The sequence below is a fragment of the Xenopus laevis genome, chromosome 7L (genome assembly GCF_017654675.1).
Source record: "Xenopus laevis strain J_2021 chromosome 7L, Xenopus_laevis_v10.1, whole genome shotgun sequence".
Lineage (NCBI taxonomy): Eukaryota > Metazoa > Chordata > Amphibia > Anura > Pipidae > Xenopus > Xenopus laevis.
In genome coordinates, this window is record NC_054383.1 from 114,962,919 (window position 1) to 114,983,672 (window position 20,754).

Sequence of the window (20,754 nt, forward strand, 5' to 3'; positions counted from 1 at the left end):
AAGCTTTAAAATAAAGTTCTTATGCTGATTGAAAGCACATTGGGCTCAAATGTAAATTTTAGTGGGGTTCATGTTCCTTTATGCAGAAACAACAGGTTCAACAAATGTTAATATTAGGTAGGTGGTTGTGTAGGATTGGAATTTGTGGGATCCAGTTACTTGGCAATGCCTCTTTTGTATATTATATTGTATATTAATACATTTATATATCTATCTCTTTAAAAAAAACGCTTACATTAATTAAAGGGAAAACACAACTTTAAATTAAATTTCGGTATGTTATAATTCTAAGCAACTTTTTAATTGTATGGTTTTTCATATACTAGCCTTCCTTTTCTGCTTGTTTCCAGCCTGTGAATGAAAATGCTGTCTGGTTGTAGAGGTTACTGACCCAAAGCCAAAAATCCAATTGGCTGGGAGACTCTAATTTTTAAAGATTAATCTTATGTACACAGCGTCTAGTAGAATTAAGTCAAAGGCAACTGGACATTTAGAGGTTTTTTTTCTTTTAAACATTTCACTACTCATCCAAGTGGCTTCTTTGTCTCACTTTGGTTGAACCGAAAAAGCACTCGGACGAGTGGTGAAATGTTTTCAAGGAAAAAAAAAAAACTCGAAGTTAGTCATTTACTAAAATCCGAATTTATCTCATATTTAAAAAAAAAACAAAACACCAACAAGTCCCATGCCAATTTTTAGCCAATTTATTAATTTAAGCGGATTACGGAAAATCTCGATAAAACCAATCGAAAAACTGAATTGTTACATTTTTTTCCTGAATTGCTTGCATTTTTAGAGTTTTTGGCCGAGAACTGGATTTTCGGGCTAAACACAGCGCAGACCATGAAAACTTCAAATTGAGATAGCTGCCTCTCTCATTGACTTATGCAGGACCTCAACAGGTCTGACATGGCGGATAAAAAATCTCGAAAAACTCTAGTTTTTTTTTTTATCCACAAAAAATTTGAGTTTTCTAGTGAATTTTTCAAGATTTTAACATTCGGATTTAAATAAATAAACCCCCAAACCCTAGTTGCCTTTGACTTAATTTTACTAAATAATGTATATATCATGACCTGGATAAATGAGAATCTTCATAGACAATCTTATGTAAAGTCTTATGTATTCAAGCCTGAGATTTTTTTTATTTAAATGAGATGTAAAGGCAAAAAAAAATCAATCCCATTTTTACTTTCTTTAATGAAAAAGAAACCTATCTCCAATATACTTTAATTAAAAAATGTGTAACGTTTTTATAAGAAACCAGACTGTATGCAGTGAAATTCTCCCTTCATTTACTTGCTTGGATCGGAAACTTCAGACATCCCTAACTGCTCTGCAGGGAATCGATCATACTTACGAACAAGCAGCTTTGTTTGTTTCCCTATAGAGCAGTGCAGAGATTCGCATTGGATTTTATTTTTGCCTTTATATTTCCTTTAATGTTTCCAACTCCAGCTGCAGGGACAAAGATCATGGAGTCAGATTCTATTTGGATTCTATTTGTAGGATTATTTTGAGATGCATTCTGATGACTGGAGGGCCTTTACTATCCTGCAGGGTGTATTAGAGCAATATGTCAAGCCATACAGCGAATCGGCAGTGATTAAAACCATTGATTCCTTCCTCTTTGATGTTTTTGGGTAAATGCCTAATCTGCCAGTTTCAATGTGTCCCCCTTTTGTATATACCTTTACATACATAGGAATGGATGATCTGCTTGTGACTTAATTTGCACTAACCACTGATTTTTTATTTTTGGTTGCTAGGGTCAGTGACCCCCAACAACCAGCTAGCTTTTACAATTACAGGCTGGGAATAGAAAAATAATGTTCAGTGTTTAAAATTTAAATGTTTAAATACCAAATGAAAAACCTTTAGAACAATTAGTGATATAATAATTAAAGAAGTGGGAAGAACAATTATTAATTTCCATAGAATACCACCGTCTTCATTCTTTTAAATGATACAGGTATGGGACCTGTTATTCTTAATGCGCTGGGGTTTTCAGGATAAGGGATTTTCTGTAATTTGGATCTCCATACCTTCAGCATTAAATAAACCCAGTAGTATTGTTTTAATATGGGTTCATTATATCTTAGTTGGGATCAAGTACAAGATACTGTTTTATTATTACAGAGAAAAAGGAAATTATTTAAAAAAAAAAAAGAGAATCATTTGTTTAAAATGGAGTCTGTGGGAGATGGCATTCCCGTAATTCCGAGCTTTCTGGATAACGTATTTTATAGCAAGGCAATCGTCTTATAGTAATTTGTAAATATGCCCGTCAAAAATGACCTGCTTTATTTGTATAAAAAATGAAACATGTAACAAGAGTTAAACAAGTTTTCTGTTAAACATAAAAAGTATACTGCTCCTTTAAAACCTTTATTTAAAAGCACTTTGGACTTTGCAGTCAGTATGTGTTTCTATGATTCTTCTGTTTGTGTACAAAATCCTTTTATCAGATCGACACAAACACGGCTTCACATTAAATCCAATATTATCTGAGGCATCGGCTGCCTTTACTGGCCAGCACAAATCACTGATTGCAGTTGCACAATTCTCCATTATGGCTTGTTTGTGTAACCTTGTATTCCTCCATTATACTCAAATACACTGCCACACTTTGGAAAAAGCGAGGGCCTCTGTGGTGTTCTTGGAAATATTTTGGGGTATGGGGTTACATCTTGCACACACCTTCATTCTAATTAGGTCTCTCATAGTTACTGTGGAATAGGGAAGTTAAAAAATAACCATGGGAAACACTAAGGGGCCGATTCACTAACTTCGAGTGAAGGATTCGAAGTTAAAAAACGTTTTTTGGGGCTACTTCGACCATCGAATAGGCTACTACGACCTTCGACTACGATTTCGACTTCGAATCGAAGGATTCGAACTAAAAATCGTTCGACTATTCGACCATTCGATACTCGAAGTACTGTCTCTTTAAAAAAAACTTCGACCCCCTAGTTCGCCATCTAAAAGCTACCGAAGTCAATGTTAGCCTATGGGGAAGGTCCCCATAGGCTTGGCTAACTTTTTTTGATCGAAGGATATTCCTTCGATCGTTGGATTTAAATCCTTCGAATCGTTCGATTTGAAGGATTTAATCGTTCGATCGAAGGAATTATCCTTCGATCGTTCGATCGAACTATCTGCGCTAAATCCTTCAACTTCGATATTCGAAGTCGAAGGATTTTAATTCCTAGTCGAATATCGAGGGTGAATTAACCCTCGATATTCGACCCGTAGTGAATCGGCCCCTAACAGTCTAATGGTGGCCATACACTGAGAGATCCGCTCATTTGGCGATGTCGCCAAACGAGAGGGTCTCTCCCCCCGATATGCCCACCTTGAGGTGGGCAATATTGGGGTGATGCGATCATGGGCCCTAGGGCCCAACGATTGGTTCATAAAGAAGGGTAAACAGGTGGTCAATCGCGGAACAACATCAACGAACAGATGTGGTCGCGATCCATCGTGATTTTTAGTCCTGTCTGATCGACATCTGACTGACTTTCAGCCAGATAACGATCGGGGAAGTCCTTTGGAGGGTCCCATACACGGGCCAATAAGCTGCCGACTCTGTCTGTCGGCAGCTTTTATCAACCTGTGTATGGCTACCTTTAGGCAGGTCTATCCAACAGGAGGGCTGTACTGGATTTGGTCCTTCAAAGCATTTTTACACTCTCGCTTGCTCCATAGACAGATGTGTATAACCTCATACTTTTGATACAATCTGCCCCATGAACATTCAGTATGGCAGCTAATTAGACCACTATATGGAAAGAATTGGACAACATTGATCTAATCAAGGAATAAGTTAACTAGAACCATTCGGTCAAGCATTTAAGCTACACCCCTCATAAGATGAGAGCACCAGGGTCCACCCATCCAGGCTCAAAATGTCTTAAAATTATTATCAAGGCAGTAGAATACATGGCATGCCATACTGGTTGATGATAGGATCACTAGGAGGAAAGGCACTACCATAGGCATATCCCATGTAGAATATTTAGGTTATGTAGAATACCTGTTTCTTTAACCTTATGCATTAAATGTGAGGCCAGCCTGAAATTTGTAGTGGGAAATCTGGGGACCCTTCCCATTCCATGAATTTCTGACAGGCATCTGTTAAAACAGTGGTTCACAAATTTTGGGGCTAACCCCCATGGAGGGGACTTGGGGTAGTGCCAGAGGGATTTGGGGTTAATGACATTTGCTATCCTAGACCTACCTGATAATTCAGCTTGAAGGTCAGTTAGGATGAGATTTGGGTTAAACAAGTATTTGCTGTCCTAGACAAGTCTCGGGAACTATTGCATGACCAGTGTTTCCTGTAACCTTATGAGCTATGGATGGCCCTTACCAAATGTTGAACATCCAAAGGGGGTTGAACTGAAAAGTCTGACCACCATTCAGACAAAGGGTTCCTGCAGCAACATGCCTGTATTACTAAGCTATATCGAGTCAGAATTAGTGTATATATTAATCGACCTGTAACTATGTAGTGTCTTAGCGTGCCCAGTTATTATAAAAGCTGCAGACAGACCGAGTCGGCAGCTTATTGGCCCGTGTATGGAGGCCCCCGACTGGTTTCCCCGATCGAGATCTGGCCGTAAATCGGCCAGATCTCGATCGGATGGGACTAAAAATCCCGTCGGATGGCGGCCGCATCTGTTCGTTGATGCGGTCCCGCAATCCGACCGCCCGTTCGCTAGGATTCGATCGTTGGGCGTTGGGCCAAACAAGCGGATCTCTCCATGTATGGCCACCTTTAAACCCAAGACAACAAAAACATGAATGAGCACTGGAAGACACTGTGTTGTAAATGGATTTCCCTGCAGAAAGTCCAGATTTGCAAATCATTCATTGTTTTTTCCAAATCACACCTCAATCCAACGAAGATCAGAGGTACTTTTTGGCACCTGGTAATGCAGTGACTTTTATGTGGGTTTCTAATTTCTTTTATTGGTTTCTAATTTCTATTATTATTTGGTTGATGCTAGGGTAGTGAAAAGCTTCTTAGGTCTCTTCAATATTGCTCTATCATTATCCTTGCTTATATTATTTAGGACTTATGCAGTTACACAATGCAGACGATCAGCATTTCAATTTGATCATTTTAGTGTAGTTGAAATGATTTAAATAAACGTCTCCCTAGTTGCTACAGTTTGGTGACTCTGAGTTGATAAGAAAACTGCTAGCATAGCAAAAGTCGAATTCTGAGAATGTGTTTGAATACGTTTCTAGCTATTATAGGTGGAGATTAATGCAGGCTTTGGAGCTTCCGTTGGCTTCCCAAAAAGAAACCAACTCCAATGTATAATATATAAATATATAAGTATAAATTATAAGCTCTTCCATGGAAATCCAATCATTAGTAGCCTCCCCAAACACATGCCATATATTTTGGTATGAAAGTGTGAATATGAAAGTCTGGAGCAGAACCCTGAGAATAATGTCCAATATTAATTTCATTCACAAGATGACATCCCTGTCAAACCATCTGATCCAATAATATTATGATGTGTATGTCTGGAGTAATAGATTGGGTCTCCTGTTACTGAGACTTCAGTCTAAGAAGTGACATGTTCCAATCTAACCCTCCCGATAACCTTCCTGATCTTCCTAGTCCAAATCTGTTGTTTCTAAAACTTTAGGATCATGTGTAATTGACATTGTCAGAACGCTATCCTGGTTTAATAACCCATATCAACCAACAGGATACTTTCACGGTACTCAAGGGAGTCATAGGTATGGACCTACAATCTCTCCTGGTTTACTCTTCCCCTTTACTCGCTCCCCCTTTTTCTTCTTTCTTCCTGTCATGCTTCTCTGTCTACCCTTCTCTATTCTTTCTGTTTATCCTCTAAATAACTCCTTTTCCCTTCATTCCTCTATCTTACCCATCTTTACTCTCCCTCTTACTCTCTCTCTCATTTAATTTGTCTCTCACCTTAATTGTGTATTCTTTTACGCCTACATTTCTTTATTTCTCTATCCCTTATCAAGTGTTCTCCCTTGTTGGTTGACTTGATGTCCTTTTGGTTTGACCTTGTCTGTACTTGACCTTCTCCCATGCTGCTTGCCTTGGCCTGTTATCTATTGATACGCCTGCTCCACCCAACCTGACTATGGATTCATCTGACTAGGAGAGCTAACTGTCACTGTGGCTTATTTGTCGGCCTTTTTTTCTGATCCAACCTCCAATTGCTGCTTCTCAAACTGTATTGCTCCTAGAGAGTCCTGATCAAAAAATATCTAACAGTTTTACTAAGGCTGTCAGGACAATAAAAAAACAACATTTCTAGTTAAACTATAATAGTATTTAGAGACCAATCTGGGAACTAAAATACCTTGTGGGTACAGTGTGGCCAGATGCTAAACCATAGAAGTAAATCCAGAAAGTATAGATACTCATGAGCACCTGAACTAGCACCTGTCTGATGCCAATGTGCCAATTTCAAAATACCACCCCATTCAAAACAATTGTATTTGTCTATAAGGTCAGTGACTGGACATTGACTGAAATCAAGTGATGTCCATTCAGAGTATAAAAGGAGAAATCATTTTAATATGTGAGGCAGATACGAGGGTGAAGAGGTAAGTAAGTTGGTCAACATGGATATAATAAAGTTAGATTTAGAAATGTGTGTAGCTGACAATATTGCCATATGAGATACATATTTTGAACCCGGAACACGAGACTACTACAGAGAGAAAGTACTACAGCATAGGAGAGAGACACCAGCAACTTCCTACTAAATGAACAGTTCTGTTGAGTGTTATAGTTGAACAGCACCCTTTGGGATACAGGTAGGAAATTTCTGCTTCTAGGTGTTGTAGCTCAGCAAGGGCTAGAGGAGAGGTATAGTATATATTTTTTGTAAATCCAGGGGATCCACAGACAATGTAATGTGAATAATTCTATGTGGATCTGTGAATTTTAAGTACAACTTATATATTCCTAATTAAAGGCAAATTATGTACATTATCTTTGGTGCCACAAGTGCTTTGCTGTCACCAACAGCCTCTGGATACTCATTATGTAGCCACCAAAGTTTAATTAGATACAGTTATTAATATATGTGATATTTGTATTCAAGCAGAGACTTGCTGCGATATATCTATGTATATAGGAATAGTTTTTCCATAAAGGGCCATGGCTGCTTTTAAGACCCTAGATCCACTGATTTTTTTTACTGTAATGAAACTATTTTGTTTTTTCCTGCACTGAAGGGGAATTAAATTTAAATTGTTTGTAAGCTGCCTGAAAATGCCAATAGCAAGTTCTACAGCTTTTCTCCCATCGGTAATGTTATGTGTAGAGAGGGACACTGCTGGGTATTGAATCCTATGAATAATATGGATGTCGCATATGGATGATGCCTTTCTTCCCAAATGATATCACCCATTATTGTGTTATGTATAGTTCAACCTATTCTCATGAACATTTCTATTTGGAGGGAATCAAGTCCTCAGAGTCCTGAGAGTGTAACTTAATGTTACATTGCACAATTACAACTTTAATCTACAGTAGCTTCAATGGAAACCAACAGATGCTAGTCTCATAGTACAGGTAAGGGATCCGCTATCCGGAAACCCATTATCCAGGCAGCTGGGAAAGCCATTTACCATAGACTCAATTTTATCCAAATAAGTACTTTTTTTAAAAAAAATGATTTCCTTTTCTCTATAATAATAAAACAGTACATTGAACTTGCTCTAAGCTAAGATATAATTAATCCTTATTGGAAGCAAAACTAACCTATTGGGTTTATTTAGGGGCCGATTCACTAACTTCGAGTGAAGGATTCGAAGTAAAAAACTTCGAATTTCGAAGTGTTTTTTGGGCTACTTCGACCATCGAATGGGCTACTTCGACCTTCGACTTCGACTACAACTTCGAATCGAAGGATTCGAACTAAAAATCGTTCGACTATTCGACTATTCGATAGTCGAAGTACTGTCTCTTTAAGAAAAAACTTCGACCCCCTAGTTCGCCATCTAAAAGCTACCGAACTCAATGTTAGCCTATGGGGAAGGTCCCCATAGGCTTGCCTAAGTTTTTTTAGTCGAAGGATAATCCTTCGATCGTTGGATTAAAATCCTTCGAATCGTTCGATTAGAAGGATTTAATCGTTCGATCGAAGGATTATTCCTTCAATCGAACTATTTGCGCTAAAATCCTTCGACTTCTATATTCGAAGTCGAAGGATTTTAATTCCCAGTCGAAAACCGAGGGTTAATTAACCCTCGATATTCGACCCTTGGTGAATCGGCCCCTAAATTTTTAGTAGAAATGTATCTTTGAGTCACCAGCGACCAAACACAGAAGCCTTCTGAAGGTTCTGAACTGCTGTCACTTTGAACTTATTTTGAATGGCTTCCTACGTTTTTATTCTCACGATAGATATGAACAATATGTTAAGTTCTCTCACATCACTGTACTCCATTTAGGGCTAGTCCACACGGGGAGATAGGGACGCGTTTGCGGTCGCGGCGACAAAGCGCCGCGACAGTCGCCGCGACCGGCGCAGGCGACAGTTTTGTATGGGCGCCTATGTAAAAACGCCTGTGCTAACCACACGAGGCGATGCGCTTTTCAACAGTCGCCTGAAAAAGCCTGGCGAGGACTTTTTAGTGGCAACTTTTAAACAAGTTTTGGGTCTGATAGACAAAACTTAAATGGGACAGGAACGTTACCCTTGGTTTAAGTAACTGAGGTACGGCCAAGTTCCTTCTAATGTTATTGTAAAATAAACAGTGTAATGAAACTATAGGGAGTTTATTTGATATAAAGAAATATTTAGGATGGTATCAGCCAATCATTTAGATTGAACAATGTATAAAATTGAAAAGCTCAATCCACTTGTCTTAATCACCAATAAGGTACCAGGTGCTGAAAATGGAGGACCTTTACCTACCTACTATTTGAATCATGTGGTTTGCAGGGGGCAGTTGCCCTTATCCTGTTTGTTTATGGGCTAAAATAAATCATATTTTCTGCAAAAACTTAAGTGTGCTACTGGATTTCTGTCATACATAATATAGATAAAGTTGTTATTCCACTGCATGGAATATCAGTTGATGCAGTAAATATGGAGGCAAATCATTTTAGGATTTTGTAATATATGTATCAAGAAAAAAAACCCATTCGGTTTACCTGTATCCCATGTAAACACAGTTATTTATGATTTGGTTTTTTATTCTTATTTTTCCTAGATCAAGGCTAAACACAATGAAGGTTACACATCCAACTTGGATACTGGCACTGTTGGGCCTTCTGGGTGAGTTCTGAATCTAAGACTTGTAATCATTTGTGGGGCGCTGGGAAAAGAAAACTCCAGGTTATCTGGACTGGAAGTCTGGGATTTCCCGGACCATGCATGATGGCTGTCAAACTGTATTTTTTTTTGCTATTGTCCAGGCATATCTATTTTAGGGTCTGGGTGCCATTTATAATATAGAGGGCTTATTTATTATATTTTGGACATAGCATTAATATTAGGAATGAGCCTTCACATTCACAAAATTATTCCTTCTATACCACTGCAACAACACCTACATTTCTAGGAAGGCTTTCCTCTAAATTCTGGAACATTGTTGGTGAGATTTACTTTCATTTCTACTAGCGATGCACCGAATCCACAATTCGGTTTGGTATTCGGCCAGGATTCGGCCATTTTCAGCAGGATTCAGATTCGGTGCGCGGCACTATTTTTCCCTACCCCGCACTGATTGCAAATTAGGGTTCGGATTCGGTTCGGTATTCGGCTGAATCTTTCACAAAGGATTCGGTGCATCCCTAATTTCTACATGCTAGGTATAGATCTGGATATGTGCTGACTAGCATACCAATGATTTAGGTTCAGCTTGAATCTATAAACTAGGGGACTAATGTGACTGCCACAAGGAATTTGCCTCTCAATGATCTAAATCTCTGAAATTCGCCTTCAACATAAAATTCTAATGTGCATTCATCTGCTTAGTGACAACATGCCTTATTGAATCCTTTGCTTCTTGGAAAAAGCTTTTCTTCATTTTACTTCATTCACTCTTGGGGAGATTTCAGAGGGGGTCATAACTTTAGCAGAGAGGAAGCAATTTTGCTGCTGCACTAGAACTGAATTTCTGGTAAAAAAATGTAAATTGAACTACGTTCAGGGCATGGGTGTTCCCTGGTGTTTCAGAGGCTCAGTCCAACAATGTTCCTGGTAGAGTGATGTCTGAAGCAAGATGAAAACTTTGATTCAATGCCCCATATAGCTGTTTTCTCCACCAGTCAGTCTTCAGATTTCTATTTTCTGACCAATATAATAACTGTTCATACAGTCTCCCAGGTTATGGCGTTCCCCAGTGAGATGCAGTCCGACGACGAAAACATCTTGCAGGATGTATTAAACCAATATATAAAGCCTTATGTGGAACCAGTAATGGATAGAGTCAAAGACTCACCCCTCTATACCTCCTTTACGTAAGTAACTCATTTGCCAATTTATCATTTCAGATAATACCCATGGTGAACTTAATCATAGCTATGAATAGAAATGGTTCAAAACTAACAAATGGTTTAAAAATAATTTTTGAAAACAAATCTTTGTGTTTAGCAGATAGGCCTTTGTTATGTTTTAGAAGCAGGCCCCGGGAAATGGGAGGGGTGCTTTCTCTATAGCCTAGAAATCCCACTTCCCCAGTCACTTATATTTTTTGAAACACTGTATTTGTGCACTACAACATGAGCAGAGAGGGGGGAGAGTGGGGTTTTGTGTGTGTGTGTGTATGTGGGCCTGCCACCCCCTTGGTACGCCACTGAGGATTCTTTATAGAAGGTGCTAAAGACAAAACTGTGTTTGTCACCAGATTACCAATCCAATACCATGTACAGAGAGCAGCCAGACCTCAGACTCAAGATCACGTTTATGCCCTTTAGTACTTTTGCACTTGCATCTGGGTTCAAAATAAATGACTGCTCAGAATTCCAGAGCCCATTCAGGCTCAATAGGGGGCATCTGTTTTGGAGGACAGTGAACTGTCAAAACCTGAGCAGACAGCACAAAGTGCAACCAACATGGCGGATTACACCTGTTTTTAAAACCCTGCCCTTTCCCCATTAAATGAATCTTCAAAATAACACTGTATAGTTTATAAAAAGTGTACAGAAAACTCTTTGGTGCATTTTCTATTTCCAGGGGCATTAACAAAGTGCACAAAACAAACCACATAAATTCAATATTCAGTGCTCTGGCGCTAAATTATCTGTTGTAGGGTACTTAATATGCACTAATCCCAACAAAGGTAGTACCTTGCCATACTGACCAGTGGTGTTACTAGATATTACTGGGTCACACAACAAATTATTTTTCAGGCCCCCAAAATGTCTAGAGATTGACCTGTTTTACCAATATTTATTGAAATTGTAAATGGGGCCCTTATACCACCTGGGCCCCTATACCAGAGTCTGCTTCCTCTGTAGTTACATCCCTGATACTGACTGTGTAAATGGTAGTGATGGGCGAATAAATTCGCCTGGCATGATTTCACGGCAAATTTACTCGTTTCGCCACCGGCGAATAAACTCGCGAATCTCCTGTGAAAATTCGCCAGTTTCCGATTTTTTGTGAAAACATTCAAATTGCTCAATTTATTTGTGAAAACTTGTAAGATGTTTTCGTGAAAACGGTAGAATTGCTCGACTTTGTAGTGAAAACATTCAAATTGCTCTTTTTTTAATGAAAACGTTCGAATTGCTTGATATTAGTGAAAACATTTGAATTGCCTGATTTTTGCGTGAAAACGTTCGAATTGCTAGATTTTTTCATTAAAACGTTAGAATTTCACTATTTTTCCGTGAATTTTCCAATTTCATGATTTTTCGCAAATTTTTCACTGTTTCGCGAATTTAGCAGGAAATTAGGGAATTTTTGTGCGAAGCAAAATGGGAGAAATATGCCCATCACTAGTATGAAGTTATGCGTGAAACATTCTTCTATATTAAGCCCAGCCTATAGCAGCTGTAGGGTGTGATAAAGTACAGAAAGAAACTAGATAAACGATTCAATCTTCTGTGACTCACACTCAATATTTAGTAACATCATATAAGTTTAATGCAATGCAACTGTATAGTGGTTTAGCATGTCCTTTACTTATATGTCCCTCTGTCTCATTTCACTCCCATTTCTTTAGGAACATGATGGACAATGTGACAGAAGCAAAGGACAAGGCTTTATATAATATAGGTATGCTTTCTGTTGTCTTTATTTGGGGACCATTACATGAAGTGAATCGGAAGATCCAGCCAATACGGGACTTTGCATACAACATGTTTTGGGAAAAAAATGAGCAATAAACGAAACCCCTAAATATCACTTACACTGGGCAACTCAGAGGAAGAGCATGCTTGGGTTATCAATTACTAAAGTTTATTGCCCTGGATTACAATGATTCAAAGCAATTGTATAATTTGATAGAATATCAATTCATCAACATGATAACAATTGGTCTAATCTTTGTGTGCTACATAATTGTACTTAAAGTGTTATTCATCATGTGACAAAACTATAACTCCTTGATCCTGAACTGACTCCATTGTTTGGTTGGTAACAATCTGGCAACATTGTAAAGCTCCTATTTCAATATTTCCATTTGGGTAGGTTCAACCTTTACAAAATGAGTTTGCATGAATTTGATAGGTAATAAAAAGATCAGGGGCACAGACTTGTAGCAATATATCAAACAGTTTCACTGTGTGAATGACCCTGGTGGTTATTTTCCTTTCCAGGGTCAGAGTAATTTGAGGCTGGTTTAGGAAATACACAGTTGGTGGCAGTATTTTTTGTGAGCTCAGGGATCTTTCATGGATTCCACCTGGCCGGGAGGGGAGTCCAGGATTGGATCTGGGCAGGTGCCAGGCCCATTTAGGCAAAGTTAGTCAGTTTGCCCGTGAACAATCACTCTAGGAGTTAAACGCAGTTTTAGGATCAGTTAGCTGAGCAGCCATAAGCTCCAACAAGGAGTTTATTGGGGTTAGTACCCTTGTGGTGACTGATAAGGCCACCAACATATAAGTGGGTGAGCTCAGGAGCAGGGAACGTCGGCAAGGAGGAAGATACTATATGAGATTTCCAGAGCTGGGGAAAGGATCACCAAAATGTTGGAGCAAGGCACTTGTATAGGTCACCCATGGATCAGATAAATATTGCGTAAAAAAAGAGCATTTTATTTGTATAAACAACTCATGCCTTGATTTGTTTATACAAATAACATTTTCTTTTTTACTCAATATTTATCGGATCCATGGGTGACCCATTCAAGTTATTTGCTCCAACATTTTGTTTCCTTATATACGGTTTGTCTGCTCCCTTGAGCTGAGGGCCTGGGGCAGGAGCCCCTGGGCCAACTATTCAATTTGGTGAGTTGATCCACTTGCGACGTTTGATGCTTGTAATTATATGAAAGCATCACCAAGGCAGGTTGTACTACCCCATAAGAGGGAACTATCTGAATTATCTTAAAGTAGGAAGGTTTTTCATTGATTGAACTGAATGTGCTTAAAGATTCCACTGTCTGCATATTGTGATTCTGATTAACTGCTTGTGTTTAATAAAGAAGTTCATTGTTGGCGAAGCAGTTCATTTCCAACCTGGGTGGTCTCTGCCTAGAAAATAACCAGTAATCATCTGAGCAACATGTACTATTACACCTCGCTGGGAGTTGCCAATAGACCAAAGTGCCCGAGTACACGGCAGCAGCATAAGTATCACACCATTACTATCATTCTATAGCACTCCCACAGTATGTGCTACACACTCATCATCATCATCAACACAAGTAGGCAATTTCACTGACCATTGAACCCTGCTAGGGTGAATGTATACACAGTAGTATGTAGAATGGCAATACTGTTGGGTAACAGAAGACCTGAGCCTCCACTTATTAAAAGAGAATGGAATTCCGTGTGAATGTAGAGCTGGTGTCTCCACTTAGAACAGGATTGTTTAGCTCTTAATAGTCCAATTGTCTCTGAATATCATACACTACATTATACTAAAAGTTAAAGCAAAAATGAACAACCCCTTTAATGCAGTGCAGCTGTATAGTGGTTTAGCATGGCTCTTTATTATTATTATTATTATTATTATTATTATTATCAATAATAATAATGATAATAATAATAATAATAATATGTCCCTCTGTGTCATTTTTCCTTTGTTTTTTAGGATCATGACGGACAATGTGAAAGAAACAGGGAACCAGATTTAATATAATCTGGGTATGCTTTCTATTGTGGTTGTATGGATACCAATAGAGTGGCTGAATGCAAAGAAAAAGTCCATAAAAACATTTAGGAGCAACATATTTGGAAAAAAGGACAAGCAATAAAATAACCCCCATAATATCATCTATATTGGGTTATTCAGAGGAAGAGCATGCTTGGGTTATCAAATACTATTATTTACTGGACTCGATAACACTGATTCGCTCATAATTATGAGATTTTTTCTGCATGCACGTGTTATTGAAAACAATATTTTCAATATTAGAAGACAGTAACCTCTGATAGGCTTTTCATAGGCTGAATGCATATGGAAATCTTCGGTCTGAGAAGCACCTGAATATCCCCAACTGCCATTGATTAATTTAATGGAAATGCCTGAAAGTGCCAGCAAGCAATGTTATATAATGATATATTATAATGCTGTATGATGTTACCGTTATAAAATGATCGAGTGAGCAAGAATGTGAGGTGTTGCTATCTACTGAACAGATCAGGGCATTTGTAGTCATATATAAAATAGTTCCACCGTGTGAACAGTCCACCCTTCATTAATCTCTTCTGTTGTTCCAATCTACTTCATTTCAGTCTCTTCTTCATGTTCAAACAGCTTTTACTAGGCTTTGGGATAAGGAACTAGCTCATTATACAGAGAACTGGAGTGGCCAGATGTTCTACTATAGACAGGTCAGGCCTGCTTTTGAGCACCAGCAGGACATTGGTCATTTTTAAAATAAACCACAAATTTGCAATCGTCCATTGTTCATGCAGCTCCATGTGCTCTCATCTACTTAAATATGTGCTGTGCGGTCATTTTCTTCCAGTTGGAAAAAGGCCTACCCCACTAACGGATTTCTTATCATCAATACAAAATACACAATTTTGTGTATTTATTCAAAAATAAATGAAGGAAGAGAAGAGAGTTGTTGTCAGTAGGAGAACCGGCAAGCTGGAGGGGTATGGGAGGATTGGGACCAGGGTCTCCATATGTGTTTGTCCACAGCTTGCCTAGTTTAGACTAAAATGCCTACACAGTAGTACTACAGTATAATACTAGATATAGTACTAGACATGCCAGTAAGATCACTGCCAAAATGCAAAAGGGGCAAATTTACCACAGACATGTCAGCAAGATCACTGCAGAAATGGCTTTGAAGCACTTTAACCTCAGGCATGCTGGTAAGATTACTACAGAAATGAACAAGGCATAACCCCATATTCTCCTTTTCTTCCATGTTCTCTGTTTTTTATTTCCCTGCTATTTTCATATGCCTTGTGTGTTTTCCTCCATTATACCTTTGTCTTGCTTTTGTTCTTTCTGTTCGTCTCTTACTTTTTCTTCACATCCTAGACGTTTATTTATTTATTTTTTAACAAAAATGCTTTATTATCACATCCACAAAAGCGTCACATACAGCATATTCAAGATAACTGTGGAATGGCACATACAATGACCATTGTATGTGCCATTCCACAGTTATCTTGCCAGGCGTTTATCTTGCCAGGCGTTTATTTTTTATCATAAACTTTCCCTTATTACATAATTATTTTGCTCTCTGCTCTCCTATTTTTTGTAACCTTCTGAAATCAATGTTTCTTCCTCTTCCATTTCAAGCTTTTCTCTGCCCCTTTCATCTCTTCTCTACCTCCTCGGCACAATTATCTTCTGTTTTCTCTTTTCGTTGCGATGCCAACCAATCCCTGCACAGCTGAACTGGGACTCACAATCTGACAGCAAATTGATATGAAGCTGCTTACGCTATGATAAGAAGGCATAGGCTTTTTCTCTTTCTTTTACTTTAGGACAGGACTCACAAAGCAGGCAGATTCCTCTAGCAGCTTCTGATTGTTCTGCCTTCAAAGTGTCTGCCCCAGTATAGGCACAAGTTGGTTGAATAGGCTGGAGGCAAGTGCAAAGTGTACTCTCCAGTCTATCCAAACCAAACACAGACTTACAATTTGAAAGCCCAGAAATGCTTGAAGAGTCTGCCTGTGTTGTGTGTATAATCTCTGTAAAGTGCTGTATGCCTATGCTCTATTAATAAATAATGATAATATGTTCCACAACAGCATTAAGCAGGTGAATATGTTTCTAATGGGGCTAACTGTGACTCACAAACTCTCGTCACTAGAGAAATATTGATAGGCCTTTACTGGGAAAAGCAATAGACCAAGGTAAAGACTTTACATATCAGCTCTCACAGGACTGGCAACAGTAACACAACTTTACCATATACTCATCAATAATCAATACTTCTGCTTCCCTCTCACCAGCAGTGTAACAACTGCAACCGGATCCCCTTTACCCTGCTGTGGAGGGGCCTGGATGCACAGCAGCCCCTACCCAGCCCTCCCACCACCCTCTCACACCAGACTTTGTAAGAGGGCGGCTAGTGAGAGGGGAATTATTAGGACTATAGAGGAAGCTGACCTCATCACTCTCACATGTATCATACTCACAAACTTTCCAATGCCATCTGTATAAATGCACAAGCAGAGTGCCATTAGCCATTGTGCAGGCCTCCCACTGCTGAACTTTCCCCCCTACTCATAGTAGTAACTTAGGTTGAAAAAAGACACATGGCCATTAAGTTCAACCTTTTATGTCTATATAAACCTGTCTAACTGCTATTTGATCCAGGTGAAGGCAAAAATCCCAACTGTGACTGGTGCAGCTGCCTCTTACCTCTGGGGCAAGCTAAACCTTCTATCTCCCAGTAAGTGCAGTTTCCCACCTGGTCTGGCTTCAGAAATCTGTCCGGCTTATAGACAGGCCACAAGAGGTTCCTGCGCAGCTCTATACAGGATACCTAAGTTGGAACTCCCCCCTCTAAAAGCTTCTCGAGGGGAAACCACATATAGGTCAACTACCTGCTTCTCAAACGATTTCCTAAACTATTTACATTTGGAAAATATTTATATTCCACCTCCTAACATGCTTAACTGAGCAGAGATCTAGAGACTGCCCCAAAACATAAGGGGAGCAGAAACACCAGTTAAAATACCCTTCTTTGTCTGTCATTGCTCCCTGTAGTCCTTTAGTAACACTTGGGAAGCCTGGTGCTTCATAGAAGGGGTCTGTATACCTGTTACCTGTGCTTCAGACACAATGGAACCCACCTACAAGTTCATTTTTTGTGCACATGGCTGAAAGAAAATTAGAGGAAAACATTGTGCGTGTCCCCACTAAGTGCCCAAGGCAGCCATTGCTGCAATGATTCCACAAAACTAAAGCTGTGATTGTGTATTGTATAGAACAGGAATCCCAGCCTTTTTTTTTTACCCATGAGCCACATTTAAATGTAAAAAGAGTTTGGGAGCTACACAATCACAAACATTTTTCCTGGGGTGCCAAATAAGGGCTGTGATGTGTTATTTGGTAGCCCCTATGTGGACCGTTATCCTACAGGAGGCTCTGCTTGGCAAACCAGGAATTCATAAATAAGGACCTGCTTTCTAGCCCCTGTGAGCAACATCCAAGGGTTTGATTACTCGCAAGTAGGGATGTAGCGAACAGTTCGCCTGCGAACTTGTTCGCGCGAACTTCGACCGTTCGCAACCGCCTAATGTTCGCGAACGTTTGGGAACGTTCGCAATTTGAGTTCGCGACCATTCGACCGCTAAAATCGAACGATTTCCATTCGTTCGAACGATTTCCATTCGTTCGAACGATTTCCATTCGTTCGAACGATTAAAATCCCTCGACCGTTCGATTCGAATGAAAATCCTTCGATCGAACGATGAAAATCCTTCAAACGTTCGAATCGAACGAAAAATCCTTCGAACGTTCGAATCGAACGATTTTGCGGGTGTTCGAAGCTCGCGAACGGTTCGCGAACCGTTCGCATTTTTTGCCGGTGTTCGCGAACGGCGTTCGCGAACACCAAAACGGCGGTTCGCTACATCCCTACTCGCAAGCCACTGGTTGGGCATTACTGGTATAAAATGTTCTAATTTGGTGTTAATGGGATCTAATGTACTTAGAAAGAGACTATTATAAAGGTCACACTTAGCAGCATTGTCAAACAGCAGAGGGAAAAACAGTCAGTGGAGATTAGTTTATTTCCTCTTATCGACTGCAAATCAGCACAGTCAGCTCCAGATCTGTTAACCTACATATGAATTGCACAACACACCTTTCACAAATTAACTGCTTATTTTCAAGCACCCTGTAGCATTTACCAAATAACTTCTTTCCACAAGTTTTTGCCCCAAAAAGCTCCACCAGATAAATCCATAATTTAGTGAATAATCCCCTAGATCAGGGGTCAGCAACCTTTACTATCAAAAGAGCCGTTTTGCCCCCTCTTCCACTAAAGAAAAAGTCTGGAGCCGCAAAACATAAAAACAGATTATAAACTTTTAAAAGTTTTAACCTTTTTTTCAGTTTTATCTGTTACTACAACAGAATACAACAAACAGAAGCGCAGTGTGTATGTGTAGGACCCATTTCGTTTCGACAAATTTTTTTTTGACGCGCGTCTTTTTATTTTAATGCACAACGCCATACAAGTCTATGGGCGTCATTTTTTCTGCAAAACAAGGCAAAAAAAAAATTCGCCCATCCCTAAATAGTCCTATTAAAGGGGAAGGAAACCACCCGTTTGTTGCCCACCCTCCCTCCTCCCCCCTGGCCTACCCGTCCCGCTAGGCAAATGCCCCTAACTTGTTACTTACCCTTCTGCGCAGGTCCAGTCCAGGGAGTTCACAGACGACATCTTCTTCCACGCGATCTTCTTCCTGCTTTGAACGGCGCATGCGCAGTAGGATCATTTCGCCGGTACGATCTACTGCGCATGCGCGTGACTTTTGGCGCATGCGCAGTAGATCCGTACCGGCGAAATGATCCTACTGCGCATGCGCAAAAACGCCGTTCAAAGCAGGAAGAAGATCGCGTGGAAGAAGATGTCGTCGGTGAACTCCCTGGACTGGACCTGCGCAGAAGGGTAAGTAACAAGTTAGGGGCATTTGCCCAGCGGGACGGGTAGGCCAGGGGGGAGGAGGGAGGGTGGGCAACAAAAGGGAGGGGGGGTGGGAGGTTTGCTCTGACTAGGTTTCCTTCCCCTTTAAATGCTAGTGTTCTCATCTGTTTAATGTAAATTCTGTTTCAATTCTGATCTTTCCTCTATTGTCTTGAGTTTGTGACCGCAGTAAAGACCATGATGAATCATCTTGCTGCTGCTCGGTCTTGCCTGTCACTCCTGGGACGTCTATACAGCCCTCGCACCTGCTGGCGGCTTCCTGAGTATGCGACTGCGGTAAACTACCCCGGTCATACTCTCAAGCAGCCGCCAGCAGGTGTGCAGGCTGTATAGCTGACCAGCAAGCAGGATGAAGAGCCGCATGAGGCTCCGGAGCCTCAGGTTGCCTACCCCTGCCCTAGATTATTGTCAGAATGTTAAACATCTGCTAGGAATCTTTCTTATTGAAATTGTTGTCTCATTACTAATCTAGAAGTGTTTATTACTAAAATAGTTTTGGAATGGAAATGACCATATAAGAAACACTGCATGTTAAAATACCAAATTGTGCCATCTATTTAGAACTACACATCCCTCTAAACATTAGATGACCATGCACAGTATTTCCTTCTGCCTTCTAACATCTGGACTGTTTATTTCATAGCATTCTGGACTGTTTTATGCAAACCATGCCTTCCACTGTTTTTACTGTTTAATGCCTTCCAATTTCTAGACTGCTTAATAAATATTATGCCTTAAAGGAGAACTAAACCCTAAGTTAATATGGCTAAAAAATGCCATATTTTATATACTAAATTACAGGGATGCACCGAATCCAGGATTCGGCCTTTTTCAGTAGGATTCGGATTCGGACGAATCCTACTGAAAAAGGCCGAATATGCATATGCAAATTAGGGGCGGGGAGGGAAATTGCATGACTTTTTGTCACAAAACAAGGAAGTAAAAAATGTTTTCCCTTCCCACCCCTAATTTGCAAATGCAAATTAGGATTCGGATTCGGTTCGGTATTCGGCCGAATCTTTCGTGAAGGATTCGGGGGTTCGGCCGAATCCAAAATATTGGATTCGGTGCATCCCTACTAAATGATATACTAAACTTATTTCACCAGCCTAACGTTTCAGCTTGTCAATAGCAGCAGTGATCTAGGACTTCAAACTTGTCACAGGGGGTCACCATCTTGGAAAGTGTCTGTGACACTCACATGCTCAGTGGGCTCTGAGCAGCTGTTGAGAAGCTAAGCTTAGGGGTCGTCACTAATTATCCAGCAGAAAATGAGGATGGTCTGTAATATAAGCTGATGCTACAGGTCTGATTATTAAATTCTGTTGCTAATTGCACTGGTTTCTGTGCTGCCATGTAGTAATTATCTGTATTAATTACTAATCAGCCTTATATTGTGACATTTCTATTCTATGTGTACTGTATATTGTGAGTAGGTCCCTAAGCTCAGTAAGTGACAGCAGCACAGAGCATGTGCAGTGAATCAGCAGA

The 20,754-nt window shown here is 39.8% G+C and overlaps 1 protein-coding gene across 1 annotated transcript; it reads left to right on the forward strand.

Annotated features, from left to right (window-relative positions):
• Window positions 1–6,529: 6,529 nt before the first annotated feature.
• LOC121395621 lies at window positions 6,530–13,626 on the forward strand. The gene is made up of 4 exons (XM_041569588.1): window positions 6,530–6,609; window positions 9,232–9,296; window positions 10,342–10,483; window positions 12,193–13,626. The coding sequence occupies exons 1-4, from the start codon at window positions 6,545–6,547 to the stop codon at window positions 12,353–12,355; spliced, it is 435 nt and encodes a 144-aa protein (XP_041425522.1). The 5' UTR covers window positions 6,530–6,544; the 3' UTR covers window positions 12,356–13,626.
• The last annotated feature ends 7,128 nt before the right edge of the window (window positions 13,627–20,754 follow it).